Source organism: Chrysemys picta, chromosome 10 (genome assembly GCF_011386835.1).
Source record: "Chrysemys picta bellii isolate R12L10 chromosome 10, ASM1138683v2, whole genome shotgun sequence".
NCBI classification, from domain to species: domain Eukaryota; kingdom Metazoa; phylum Chordata; order Testudines; family Emydidae; genus Chrysemys; species Chrysemys picta.
The window spans coordinates 11,356,472-11,371,885 of NC_088800.1; the positions used below are offsets into that span (position 1 = coordinate 11,356,472).

Consider the following 15,414-nt stretch of genomic DNA (forward strand, 5'->3'; position numbering starts at 1 on the left):
CCAGTTCATTTACCTGCTGACACGGCAGGTTCGGCCGATCGCGGCCCCCACTGGCCGCGGTTCGCCGTCCCGGGCCAATGGGGGCGGTGGGAAGCGGCGTGGGCGAGGGATGTGCTGGCCGCGGCTTCCCGCCGCCCCCATTGGCCCAGGACGGCGAACCGCGGCCAGTGAGGGCCGCGATCGGTTGAACCTGCCGCATCAACAGGTAAATAAACTGGCCCGGCCCGCCAGGGTGCTTACTCTGGCGAGCCGCGTGCCAGAGGTTGCCGACCCCTGGTCTACACTAAGGCTCCCCTTACGGTAACCATGAGAACATTTTAAGAAAAAGCTCAGAATAGGTAAATCCTTAGTCTACCAGCAGAAAGTCTGATCTCCAGTACAAATGTTCATTTCCACCAAGGTTTATGGAGTGTTTATTATCCTCAGAGGGCTTACCCCAGATATTTGATGCCTGTAACAGCAAGTTTAAAGATTTATTATTCCCCACTTATAAATAAATATTGGATTCTTCCCATGCAAATGCAATATTATGGAGCACTTACCCCAGATTAAAACAATGTACCTCAATGGTATGAAATACAAAATGACTGTCACTGCTGTCAGTACTAAGCAGGCCAGGACCGACAGGAAAGGCACTGTCCAGTTGAATGTGCTGTAAATAATAATAAGAAAGCCTCTTCAGTGTTACTGATCTTAAATGCTGTCTATAACTTACAGCCCATTAAGAACTCAATGACTCTTTCTGCAATATTCAGTGCATATAAATAAACTGTAAAGTAAAGCACAGAGCCTTTGGAAGACAGATACGTAGACTTCTGCACCTGGGTGCTACAAAGGGAATAGTCTCTGGATTCTACAATTCTTGTTTCCTGTCTATTACTATTCTTATTTAGGGAACTGTCACAAGTCAGCAGCAGTCAAGCCTTTTCATGTCACCAATGTGCCTCCGACTTGTTCTAGAGAACCCCAAGCAAAGGTAAAGGAGAGAGTCAGTCACCATACTCATTTAGTCTTCGATATCTTCTGAGAATGATAACATCTTAAGTCATGATACTCTCAGGTGAGGTGGACAATAATCCATTAGGAACAAGTCTGAGAAGCACAGTTCATTTCACTCAGGCCACCATGTAGCCCAATTACTACTGATCTAGCCCTGTATGGCAGAGCTAGAGGTGAAATAACTAAAAGTTGCTATTGACTGCCTCTTCAGAGTTATCCTGTTGCCCTTGCACTTTGCCTCTCTGATCTCCATCTACTTTCTGGTTGCAGAGGCTAAGCACTGGGCAAACTGGAGTACAAGGCATTTGTTAATGCATGAGTGGATTTACAGATCAGGGTGTTCTTGCATTACATGGATCACCTGCTGGCATCCTCACATCACGATTAAGGTGAAGAGATCGTCAAAGTGGAACACTCAGAACAACATCAGGCTATAAAATAAGATGATTTTCATCTCACATACAAAATTTGTAGGAGGGGGGAAATATTTTTTACTTCCATGGAGGTATTAAAATATTAAGAAAAGATAGGGTGAAAGAGCTGCCACAATTATTATACAACGGCATAGCTTAATTTAAAACCAAAACACAAAACAGCTCAATACAGTTAAGCTCTTAAAAATCCCTCGGTCTGCATAACTGGAGTGACAGAGCTCTGGCACAAACCAGTCTGTCAGTTTAAAAAAAAACAACCCCAAAAAACTTTGGTAGCAATTTTTTAATGGTACATCATTTTTGAATTACAATGGAATTCCTTGGAAATTACAAAGGGCACCCACATTAATACCAATGGGTTCTTTAAGATCATTGTTACCAAAATAAATACCAGAATTAATAGTCGTTTAAGCACTCTGAGCCTTCCTGCCATGCAGCTGGACAGAACAGTACTCTGTTCATAGAGTGGAATACATCTCTTGGCCATTTCCACCACAGCTGGGATGGATGGAGTGGAACCACAACACATGGATTTGATATATTTTTAGCCCCGACCCAACTTCTTATTTAAGTGTAGCTCTGTCCACAGACAATCACTTTGTGTTAAAAAGAGAAAAAACGTGAGGGTCAGTTACACTCCACTATGGGTGTAATTACAATACACAAATGTGTGTGTGTGGCGGGTGGGCGGGGAGGTTATTAAGAGACACACACACCCCAGGCTCCCATCTCCATGCTTCCTGGTGTGAGGCATAAGTCATGTGCCTTCTGTTGTGACAAATGATAAAGGACCTTCTCAGGTTCCCTCATGGCAGCAGGAAGCCTAAACTGATACATAGACAAGCACTTCACGGCACAGGATGGGGGTGACAAGCAACAGATAACCCATATGTCCAGCCTTGGGGGGAATGATGGGAAGGAAACTTCAAGCATTAATCCCCACCTAGTTCAAAGACAGAGGATGAGCCAGAGGAATACCCTCAACTGCACCTCTGTGACTACCTGCTTCCAACAACAGAGTCCCTTGACCCACAGGTCCGAGTCCCCCATTCCCGACCCCCATCCATAGAGGTAGATCAGAAAGGGGGTTGAGGGCAGCACACCAGTGAGAGTTGGGAACAGGCAGGGCTGCTGATTACTTTTGTCCTCTCTACTTTGAGCTGTCATCTGTGATACCACTGCTGGGGAGAAGAAATGGCCAGGCTTGGCCAGGCTCTTACTCTACAATTCCCAGGCACTCTCTGAGGGACGAATTTATTCCCTTAATTACAGCTACGCCCCTTTGCGCTGTCCCAAACATTTCAGAGCCTGGCAACAAAATATTCACTTACTTTTTAATTCTCTCTCCAAACGATGCTATTTCTTCTAAGATGTTTTGAACCGTTATAACAATATCCTGGACCATGTGGATTCTTTCAATTAATCCCTTTTTCTCAGATTCCTGAAAAGTAAACCAAATCTTTTATTTATTTTGCATTCCCTAATGTATTCATAGACAAAATGGGTACATAATAGATTTTCATATCCACACGTGTGTATGTTCAGCTGGGAGCAGGAGAGAATACACACAGTAGTTTGGAAGGAGGAAAGCGTACACATAGTAGTTTAAAGTATATATAATATACTACATTACTTTGTGTATCTCCTCCCTCTACCCCCCACACCGCATCCCTTCAGGTGAGCACAGGTCCTTTTCCAATACCCCAGTTTTCAACAGTGATTATCTAGAATAGATCATCTACCCCACAGAGGCCTGACAATTAAATGCATCTCATCCCAGACCTGCAATTCTTGCTTGATGTTGACTTGCTCTAGACTTTGCATTGAGAGACTGATTAGGAGAGGTGCTGAGGATCTGCAGGTGCTCAGAATCTTTCAGGATCAAGCCCACTCAGAAGCAAGTACTGCTAAATAATATACAAATTCTGCTAAATTGGGCAATGGTTTTCTGATGCAAACACAATATACCACACCAATGAGTTCCCACATTCCTTGCATGTAACAGCTCTTCATCTAATTCCCTGCTCAAGACAGGATTCATAAGCTTCATAGCCTTATCGACAGCCATTACATTACCCTATACCAGGGGTCGGCAACGTTTGGCACGCGGCTCGCCAGGGTAAGCACCCTGGCGGGCCGGGCCAGTTTATTTACCTGCTGACGTGGCAGGTTCGGCCAATCGCAGCCCCCACTGGCCGCGGTTCGCCGTCCCAGGCCAATGGAGGCGGCGAGAAGTGGCTCGGGATGGCGAACTTGGTCTCTCCCAGCACTCAATATGCCTCCACAATTCTCGCTCAGTAAGTGTTAATAACCCAGTCTTGCTACAAAACAGATACAATATCAGACTTACAGGTCCATCTTTGAGCGTGTCACGTGTTAACCTAATCATTTCTGCTGAACTTTAGAACAAGGTAAGAGCTGTCCTAGAGATCTGATTTTCCTCTCTGATATTCTTTCGCCTTTTATCACGTAATGTCCAAATTTCTTTGTGATCATGTAAAAAGCGACAAAGAATCCTGTGGCACCTTATAGACTAACAGACGTATTGGAGCATAAACTTTCGTGGGTGAATAACCACTTTGTCGGATGCATGCAGTTACATACATGCATCCGACGAAGTGGGTATTCACCCACAAAAGCTTATACTCCAATATGTCTGTTAGTCTATAACAGTGTTACCCAAACTTGGGATGCTGCTTGTGTAGGGCCGGGCCAGTTTGTTTACCTGCTGCGTTCGCAGGTTCGGCCGATCACGGCTCCCACTGGCCACAGTTCGCTGCTCCAGGCCAATGGGAGCTGCTAGAAGTGGCGGGCCAGTACATCCCTCGGCCTGTGTCGCTTCCAGCAGCTTCCATTGGCCTGGAGCAGCGAACCGTGGCCAGTAGGAGCCACGATCGGCCGAACCTGCGGACGCGGCAGGTAAACAAATCGGCCTGGCCCGCCAGGGGCTTTCCCTACACAAGCGGCATCCCAAGATTGGGAAACACTGGTCTATAAGGTGCCACAGGACTCTTTGTCACTTTTTACAGATCCAGACTAACATGGCTACCCCTCTGATTTGTGATCATGGTATTGCTGGTCCAATCAAACACTCTAATATGCTCTATTTCCCACCATATCATCCCTACACACCTGTCCGTTCAAGACATAGTTCAGTCTTCTTGTCCAATCTGTTTTCAGCAACACTTGTTATACATGCCCTGTATAGACTCTCATATAACCACTGTCTTTGCTTCACAAGTATTTCCATGCAAAGCCAAAAGCATAGAGTATTTCTCTGACTCAAATCACTAAACATTACAATTCCACCACAAACCCTAAAGATTCCAACCCTCTGCAAATCTATGAACTTTGCCATTTTCACTGAGAATTCTTCAGGGTTTCGATTTTTGCTTCTGGTGGTGAAATAAGTATTCTGCTGCAGAAACCTTCCTTTTCTTTTGGTGAAAAGGTTAAAGGAAAAAATAAATTTCTTTTACAGAAGCTAACTTATCACATTTCTTACTGCTTATTTTAGGCCACAGGATTACAGGAAACCAATGTGCAGCAATAAAAAAAAAGCAAAGAATGCATTAAAATCAGCATGGTTTAAATCAGCTATGGAAATCAGGATACAATTATCAGTGTTAACATTACATTTCTTTGCATGCAAGTCGGTATGGCTACAAACATTCGAGCTAGAAGTGTGCAAAACATTCATTCTGTACAAAATTCAAACCACTGGATATAGAGGTTTTTACATTGCATTTTGAATAGTCCAATCTGAGGGGGTTGGTGGAAATGTGTTTTAATCAATTAAAGCCCAGACTGTGGGGGGCCTGTAGGAGTGGTGCTTAGCCCCTTGCATGCTCACGTATTTCCCCACTTACTAGGGCCAGATGAAGGTAATCTAGGGCCCCACACATGGAACTCCCCTGTATTTCTGCCTCTGCACATCATCCTGCCGCCCTCTTCCATGTCCTTACCCCCACTTAGAGTGGATTGGTAGGGTCTACAGCCATCAGCTGGAATGTTGGAAGGTTCATCACTACTTCCCTTTCGGCACTAGGTCATTTGGAGAGGAGTTTGTGGGTACGTGAGGCAGACGCCCTATCTTCAGCTCCTGCTAGGGTGTTGTGATGCCAAATCAACAACCCCTGAGACAACAGCCACATGTGTCTTCCTCCCTCCTCGACCCCCAAATATATTTTTAAACAACATATAGTCCTTTTTGTCTCAAAGTAAATTTTAAACAAAAATTCATGATGTGATCAAAATTTAAATATCTGGATATTCCTTTTACATATAAATCACTGTGCAGTGAAAAGAAGTGGAATTTTAAATATCATATTTGAATATGAAAAAAAGAGTACTTTCACAGAATATTTAAAACAAAAAGTGAAATCTCTTGAATGTGAAATGACCCAGAACAAAATAACCATTTAATGACAAAACAGAAAAAAACCCACTCATTTTCACACAAGTCCAGTTATAACCTTGTTAGGGTCAGAATTAAATGATGTCATGGTTGTTTTAAACTATTTGTATGCTGCTGTTATGCACCTTACATACAAGTGGAACACAGAGCAAAAATTCATGGAGCGCCAACCCGGTAACTATCTAGTTCTGTCCAATTTGTAGTTGGAGGGAAGGCAAGAAATTTCCAAAAGTTATCTTCCAGGGCAAGCCTACTCTTGCTGCCCAGAGTTGTAAGCAGATAATCTGGCAGCACTATCTGCATCATGCTGACTTTATTTACACATCTCTGATTGAGCTCCGAAATGTGGTGATAACACAGTTTAACACACACAACATTACTTCTGCTGCAGCTACCAAGCTGCCTTGGAAAAACAAAACACTGATCCACTCTGAAGGATATAATAGCAATCATATGCGTTTCCTTACCCACCACACACACACACACACACACACACACACACACACACACACACACACACACACAAAGTCACTGCTAGATAGTGGCATTTCCAATTTGTTATATAAAATACACACAGGACAAAAAAGTGTGTGTGTAGTCTACAGAAATAATTAACAAGTGCTGTCACTGAAATCAGATTCTGATTAGCGAGTAATCTGGGCTGTTCTTGTGATGTACTTACACAATGTAATGTTTTTGCAAGAATCATTTGAAAATTCCAGGAATTTTTTCTATGCTTCATTCGGTGTTACATACTCGAGGAGGGAGAGGGGGAGTGGGGATTAGTACCAGGACCCTAACTCCAGACTTACACAGCATAACTCATTAAGTGACACAAAAGGAGATAAACGATACACAATAAAGGCCTGATCTTCCACCGTTCTTTAGACCTCTTGTGAGGTTCTGAGCAGCCTCAGCTCCTATTGAAGTTTGCACCCCACAGTATATTGGGCCCAAGAAATGATGCAAGAGAGAACTTTCTAAAGTCATGAAGACAGAGTCATTGCTCTTTGTTGGCTAATTTATATAGAAATAAACACAGGCAATCATCATGTAAAAAGTTTTGTTTGAGCCTCAATAAATGTGCTACATTTGAGTCCGATGCAGAATGAATTCAAAGGACGATTTCACTTCCGTACTCTTTCCAAAGTACACAAGGCTGAAGATTCCACAGCATTATACTCCTTTTGATATTATTGTACCATGACTTTTTGTGGCCTGAGGTGTCTCAAGTCAATGTGTAATTGGCCCAGTAAAAAAGAAAAAAGTCTGGACACCCGTGGTTTAAAGCCTTAGCTCATAAGGTTTAAGTTTAAATGTAAAATAAAATATCCTGCCTGTTTCCAGCAAATCTTTTTTTTTTCCAAATGAATAGTGAAATCCCCGTTTCTTCAAGGCCTTTTTCTTTCCTATTTCTCAGCTGATTACAGCACTGTAGGTAGAATCAAACTAGTCTTCAGCCTCTGGGAAAGAATTAACACCGTCAAAATAAATTTACAACTGCGAATTAATTATATAATCAGTATGTTACTTTAAATCTTCCATGCGTATCCTGATTTAAGAAAAACCTTCATTTCTATATTAATTGCATGAACAAAAACACAAAGGGGTCTTACAAAAGATTAACCATGTCAGGAGAAAAAAAAAAAAGTTCTGCGAATTAAGAAATTAAGTCTTTTGTATCCAACTAATGCACATCAAACTGAACTTAGAAAGCAAGATACAAAGCCTTTGCCCATGTAAGAAAAGGTGTTTCCACCTTTTACTCTTCATTAGAGTTATGGCAGCGAATAATTGGCCCATTCAAATTCATTTGAAGAGTTATGTACAATCTCTCAACTTCATCTCACTGAAATTCAATAATTTCCCAGAAAGTTAGGGCCAGTAACAAAGAAATTTCACTTCAGCTTCAAAACTGATGACAATGACTTCATTTTGAAATAGTGTGAAATATGAAGGGGGGGGGGGACAAATCTCTTTCAATAAACAGAAATCCATGACTGGTCAGATATGTTTACTAGACCCAGACTTCCCTGTTGAAATCATTAGGAACTATAAATGCATAGATTTTAAGTACAGAAGAGAGACTGTTAGATCATCTAGTCTGACCTCCTGTACAACACAGGCCATAACATTTCATCCAGTTATTCCTGTATTGAGTCCAGTGGCTTGTGTTTGGCTAGGTCTACACTACCCGCCTGAATCGGCGGGTAGAAATCGATCTCTCGGGGATCGAATTATTGCGTCTCGCTGGGACGCGACAATCGATCCCCAAATCGACGCTCTTACTCCACCAGCGGAGGTGGGAGTAAGCGCCGTTGACGGGGAGCTGCGGAGGTAGATTTTGCCGCCGTCCTCACAGCGGGGTAAGTCGGCTCCAATACGTCGAATTTGCGTATCTTAAATCGACGCCCCCCCATAGTGAAGACCTGCCCTTTGACTAAGCACGTCGTCCAGAAAGGCATCCAGGCTTAAGACATCCAGAGATGGAGAATGCACCACTTCTCTTGAAAGTTTGCTCCAATGTTTAATCACCCTCACGGTTAAAATCATGCCCCTTATTATCTGTCCTTTAAATTTCTTCCCATGGAAACATCCAATATAGTGTGTGTTTGTTAATCTATTACATTACAAATCCAAGGACAGTTTCTAATGCTGTTCTCTAAGTGCACTTCTGACTCACATGGTAACGTATTGTATTCACATAACTGAGACTTCAAGCTTGAAATCACAAACAATTCCTAAACGTTTTATACCACTTGGATTTCAGTTTAGTTACATAAAACACTCACACAAAAAAGAAATGTTGCATGTAAGTTTCATACAACTGCTATTCATCGACAGATTTTTGGCATGCCATAGGAAACTCATATATTAACCCAAGGGATGTTTGGGGGGTGGAGAGGAGGGAAGGAGAAGTGGATACAAAGGAAAAAAATTAATAGGGGCAAATCACAAAAAGAATAATAAAGGGGTGAGACAGGCAAAAAAAAAATCATGAATGAAAAACCTGGAAATTTTCAGGAAAAAGAATCCTTTGTGAAAGTTTGACTAGCCCTTGGGCAGGTCTAACTATCATGATCAGCTTTTATGCAGAAGATAACCCAACTTGACATTGTCCTTGAAAGCATACCATGGGTAATGCTTTAATGGGATTTGTCCAATGTACTAGGTACAATTTCTCCAGTGTATTAAGAACAAACAGGATTGACTTTAAAAAAATCCAAAACACTCAGGCATGCATGACTTCTTGCTCTGTTGTTCTTTTGGGTTTTAAAAACATGTTGTGGTTATTTAAAGAAATGCAGACTTTACCAATGCTTGATTTTCCTTGTAATTGTCATGCACTCTAGTAGTACAGTGTTTCAAACCCATGTTTGCCAAAGAAAGATTCCCAAAGACCAATATCTTCACAGATGTGTATCCTTTGAAATCAAAAGGATTTCATGGATTATAAACCTCAGAGAATTGTCCCCAACTGTTATTGACTGTATAGGGGACAGAATGAATCTCCATATTCGGTCAGCTTAAGGTACTCTCAGTTGCAACAGCTGCCCTAATATTTAAGCAAGTTGTTTGTATTAACATGGGTTGATTGTGAATCTATGTAGGTTGATATATTGACATCATCAGTTTAAGTATATGAGCATGTTCCTAGAGTAAGTTCATGTCATTTAATTAGAAGAATGCTTAGGCAAAGAGGTAGGTTTTGCATTTTACTCTGAACATGAGGTTCTTGGTCATTCTAACAGGAAGTTCCAGAGTCTTGGTTCAGTTCCTGTGGAGGTTTTGTTTCCTCTGATTATAAGTCTTCCCCTCTTGGTGGCTGACAGTTTCATTGTTCCAGTGTAATGAGGCTGTTGTAGGAAGTGGTGGTCATGGAGAGGGAGAATCTCTCTAGTAGCTAGGATGAATTTCATGCAGTGCTTTGAAAATCAGCACAGCAACCTTGAACTGGACTCTGATGTGTGCTTCTCCGTTATGGCTGCCCTTTGAACAGACTGAAATGATCCCAGCAACCTGTGTGGCTGAGACAGTCTCTTGCCCTTTATTACATCTATTGTCTGCTGCTGGAGGATTCTTGGTACTTAACAGAAGGAGGGGTAAATGTACACAATGCATGCCTAGATTTGTATATCTACTTCATACAATCCAAAGTGATCGGCAGTTGTACATTTCAGGATTTCTATTTTTTAACACCATACTGAAAATATGCCTGCCTGCCAATGGAAATCTGAATGTATCTGAACGAGTTAATGACCAATAGAGAAAAGTATACATACTAGAGTGACATATAAGGTCCAAATTATGCTCTTAGTTACAATGATGTGAAATTCATAACAACCCCATTTCAGTGAATGGCATTACTTCAGAGTGACACAAATGAGAGCACCATTGGCCTGAAAGGGGCATATTTTCAAAGCTGGTGTACTGTAACCACTACTCATCATGCTGATCAGTACGGTTTTGTTGTGACCTTGCGGTTCCCGCCCCCCATCTGTTTGTTGTATACACCTGCTGTCTCTTATTTTTTCCACTGAGACCATAAGCGCTCTGGGGCCTAGGCTGTCTCTGAATTGTGTTTGTACAGTGCCTAGCACAATGGGACTAGGACCTCTAGGTGTTACCACAATATAAATAATAATAATAGTATAAATAATGATAAGAACCACGTCCCGACTTTATGGTGTAAGAGAGGTTCCCAGAAGGAAGGAGGCATGGCCAGAGAAATCGCCGCACTCCCAGTTTGTCAAAATGGCTATTTGGGTCCATAGGTAGCCAGGTGTAACTTAGAGTAGCTATAAGGCTGCCCTAAGTATTACCTGAAACCAGATTAGTCCACGAATAGTTGCAAAACTGGGACAGCATTTATTTAGAGCTTCTTTATACTCCCTCTCTAAAGTCCTGCCCCGAGCATAGCTCACCCAGACTGGAGGAGCTGGCCCTTAAGTTTCCATCTTGTTCCTAGAAAATATTACTCCTATGTCTATATCCATGGGGTACCAGTGTTCCTATAAATAACTTCACTGAGAAGTAGTGACAGAAGAGCCATAAAAGGCCAAAATCAAGAGACACCAATGATCTAGGAGGGAGTATTCATGCTACTAAAGAAGCTATCATGCTCTTGCATTACATGGTCTGGTGAAACATCCTTGTCTATCAGATAGCTAGCATTAAAACAGCATTGTTAGCACAAGAATACTCTTTGTAGCTTATTGTACTTTCAAGCCTTTATAATCTTTAGTCTTCAGTGATATTAATGGGAGATGTGGAAATATTATATGTGATTGTTAAATTGAAGGGGTGAAAAAAACCCCTAATGCAATTGTTTTTACCTTAAGGAATGAAAACAATGAGATGATATTGTCTTGAGTGACCTTTCCTAAGTATAGGGATATATCGTCTTACACAATAGACTCTTGGTTCATGTTTCAATTACTGACCTTTACTGTGGAGAAAATTAATGCAATTTTCATCATAATCCACCCGTACAAATAAGATCTGTATGGAAGGTTTCCACATGCTAAATCTAACACAAATGGAAAATGTCAGCTGTTTGCTACTGGATGAATCTGACTTTTATTTGTTTGGCTGGAGCCTTTCTGAACTATGCTTGTAAAACTTGGTGTATTTCTGGTACCGACAAGTATAACAGAAATTTTCTTATATCATAAAAAATGCCTTTTTTTCCTTTGGGGATTTCTTTTCCAAGCATAAGACACTTCATATTTTTTGGAAGCTGGCAAATAACCCTGCTTGCAGCCATAGGCTCATTTGAGCTGATCCCTTGCATCTCACTAGCTAAGCAGAGCTATACTACTCACTATTTGGATGGGAGACCCCCAAAGTAAGGGGTGATGCTGCAGGAAGTGGAGTCGATTCAGTAGTGAGCAGTTTTCCTTATTTATCTATGGTAACTTATATGCCCCGGCTGTATCTGAGCACCTGCCAATTTTTAATGTATTTAACCTCACCACACACTTGTGAAATAAGGCCGTGCTATTATCCCCATTTTATAGATGGGGAATGGAGACACAGAAGCTAAATGACTTGCCATGCAGGAAGTCTGTGGCAGAGCAAGGAACTGACCCTAGGCTAGTGCCCTAATCACTTGATCATCCTTCCCCCAAGTTTCTGCTGAACCAATTTCCAAACCCAGTATTGTCAGCAACTTTGTTTTGTCTCTTTTGGAGGAAAAGAAAAACTAAGATCCTGACAACCTGAGGTCATGAAAGATTCCATGCCACTTCCAAAAGAGTATTACAAAATCCTTATGAATTGTATGTAACTTTTCTATACCTTTGTATTGTGTGTGTGTGAAATATGCCTCAGTGATGTAATTTTAAAACAATCCCTGCTCCAGACAGCTATAGCCTGACAGACCCCAGAGTTGACATGATGCAGTCTGAAATCTGCATCCAAGATGGCAAGAATCCGAGAAGGCATTCATCCACTGAGCAGATTGTGCCAAAGGGACGAAGCATTCTTATCTTTCACAGTCTTCTGTGTCGGCATTTGTGGGGAAAGGAGGAGCTAGCAATTAAGCCTTGTCATTTTCAAGACTGATCGTTTAGGTGGAAGGGAGTTAATCTGCTCTTCTGTTTTTGAACTAAGCGTCTGTGTGTTTATAATTTGTAAACAGTTCATCTCTCAGGGGTCGTGTTACAGTTCCCAGAAGCACGGTCTGTTATGTCTAACATGCAACAGAATCCAGAAGAGCTATGTGTGCGAGTATTTTGATACAACATATTAATGACAGGAAACAGAAACAGTGACCTTGTATACTATGACCCTACTAGCAGATTTCAACTTTAGGAGTTCCTGTAATAGGAAAAAAAATGTATATTTTTCTTTTAAATGCAGACATTGCATTGAGATAATGTCATCAAACTCATTTTTCTTTAACCCACAAGGGTGTTCCGACCACCCCTAGCACCACCACACTTGAAAAAGTATGAAGATACTGAGGATAGCTAAATGTACTGTGACGAAGTTCCTCCTCTGCCTTGGTGGGTTCTGCGCTTTCTGACAGATTTGCTTGCCTCAGAGGTTTTTGGCAGTCCTCAGTTTGGCTCCTTTTGTTAGTGGCACAAACCTGCCGTTTCACTTGGCTAACCTCAGCACTGGCCAGCATGGGGAAAAGGAGGAGAACAATCCCTCACAGTCTCTGCTGGCCCACCTAATGGGTCGGGGGACGGGCAAGAGACCTTGCCCTCTGGTGGGATCCACAGTCCAGATCAACTCCTCTTATATCAAATAGGGAATTGTGGCAGTGAGGGGAACCCGGACCCACCCTCTACTGCAGATTCCAGCCCAGGGCCCGGTAGATTGCAGCTGTCTTTAGTGTCTCCTGTATCAGCTGTGTGACAGCTACAACTCCCTGGGCTACTTCCCCATGGCCTCCTCCCAGCACCTTCTTTGTCCTCACCACTGGACCTTCCTCCTGACGTCTGATAATGCTTGTACTTCTCAGTCCTCCAGCAGTACGCCTACTCACTCTCAGCTTCTTGCGCGCCTCTTGCTCCCAGCTCCTCGCACACCCCCACTGACTGCAGTGAGGTCCTTTTTAAACCAGGTGCCCTGATTAGCCTGCCTGCCTTAATGGATTCTAGCAGCTTCTTAATTGGCTCCAGGTGTCCTAATTGGCCTGCCTGCCTTAATTAGTTCCAGCAAGTTCCTGATTGTTCTGGAACTGCCCCTGTTACCTTACCCAGGGAAAAGGGACCTGCTTAATTTGAGGCTAATATATCTGCCTTCTATCACTCTCCTGTAGCCATCTAGCCTGACCCTGTCACAGTCCTTAAGGATCTAGGCTCCCCTCAATGCACAAATGCCATTTCCCTTACTATTAAAAAGGGGGGGGGTACACTTGACAGGATGGTTATACAAGGGTCTAAGTTAATACTCTAATAGAGGTTACATGTTATAGTTATGGTGAGATTTAGCTATGAAGTATTATCGTGATGGGCACCTAATATTGTAATAACAGAGCTGGCACAGCAGCCACCTCTGATATGAATAACTCCACCCACTTTCATGAGTTGCCAGTTATCAGGAGTACTTAATGCATATAGAAGTGAGGTCTAGAAGCAACACTGACCACAGCATCATGGTCTTCCCAAATAACCAGCATTTTGAACACTGTCTCTCAGGAGCATTCCAAAAACAAAGTGGTAAAAGAAGAGTAAGGTCAAGTTTGGAGAAGTGCAAAATGCAGAGCAATTTCATATCTCAGTTATCCATTGCAAAAACAGAGTAACCCGATGGAAGTCGGTGTGGTTACATCAGTGTAAAACTGGACCTAAATATTTTGGCTTTGCAATAAATGAATATATTGCATTGTCCTCTGCCGATTTTGGACAAAACGCTTATTTAACAAATCTTCAAATGTCCTTTTTTTCTCTTTTTCATAAGGTGAAATGAACTGTGTGCTTCTAAATCATGGTCACAGGCACATATTATAGTCAAATTCATGGTTTAACTGTTTAGAGCTTTAAGACAAGCTAGATAGTTTTCTCTGAATCAGCATGCACAAAATGAAGGAAAGTAGTGTGGCAAAATGAAAGTGAATAGGCCTGTCCAAGTGAGTAAACCCTGAAGAATGAGGCAGTACACCAGTAAAGATGAAGGCTCACATTTTCAAATCTGGTGCCTAAAGTTGGGAAACAGCTCTGATTTTCAGACATGCAGAACATCCACCACTCCATTGAAAATCATTCAACTCTTAGTTTGAACATTTTAGCCATGCTTTATTGTAAGTATAAAATAAGTGGGAGGAATGATACAATGTGCTAATGTGTGAATCAGACTGTATCATGATTACAGTTGGACAAATACTACAGAAAATGTAATGATAAAGATTTATTCAAATAAAAATGGTCAATTTATTTTTTATTAATTTTCTGCAAATTTCAGCGCACAGTGACTTTTGTTTGGAAGAATATTCACTCTGGGAACACTTACACAAATATATCTAAGCACAAATATTAGCACCGGACGTGTTCAGTGGCCATCAAGAAAGATTCTTGTTGGCTTTAGGATCATTCATTCAGCAGAAACAATAACATTTGATTTAGTAGACCAATCACACAATGCAAACAGTGAATTATAAATGAGAAGACTTGAACTGATAGTTGTGGTATATAGATTGTGAGAAATCCACAGTCTGAAATAAATTATTTGTTACAGAATTTTGAATAATAACTAGTAGCTGTATAAAACTCGGAGATTTCTGCTCAGTTTTTTTTTAAATTTCTATCAGAACAATAAGCTACATTTAAAGAAGTTGTTCCCAGCACATAGCTTGTTTAGATCTAACCCTAATGTACACAAGTGGGTAATGTTAAGGTTTTGTATACTAACTATAACTTTGATTTACTACTGAACAGTTAACAATTTAATTTTAACAATCTATTAACCTATGGAATATTCAAGAAATGGCATGTCAAGTTATTTTGAAGTTTTGTAAGTTGCACATAACCTTGTGAATATTTATGCCCTAATATCTAAATTCCTTTTTCTAGCTGTTATTCATTAAATAATTCCTTACCTTTTAGTTCTCAA

The 15,414-nt window shown here is 41.4% G+C and overlaps 1 protein-coding gene across 5 annotated transcripts in view; it reads right to left on the minus strand.

Annotated features, from left to right (window-relative positions):
- MCTP2 (multiple C2 and transmembrane domain containing 2) overlaps positions 1–15,414 on the minus strand; it is a 168,957-nt gene that overhangs the window by 7,423 nt on the left and 146,120 nt on the right. For all 5 annotated transcript variants that reach the window (XM_065559229.1, XM_065559228.1, XM_005294860.5 and 2 more), the window contains 2 exons: positions 2,765–2,874; positions 543–652 (listed from right to left, as the gene is read on the minus strand). In XM_065559229.1, coding sequence (XP_065415301.1) covers positions 543–652; positions 2,765–2,874 — 220 coding nt within the window. The remainder of the gene's footprint in view (positions 1–542; positions 653–2,764; positions 2,875–15,414) is intronic.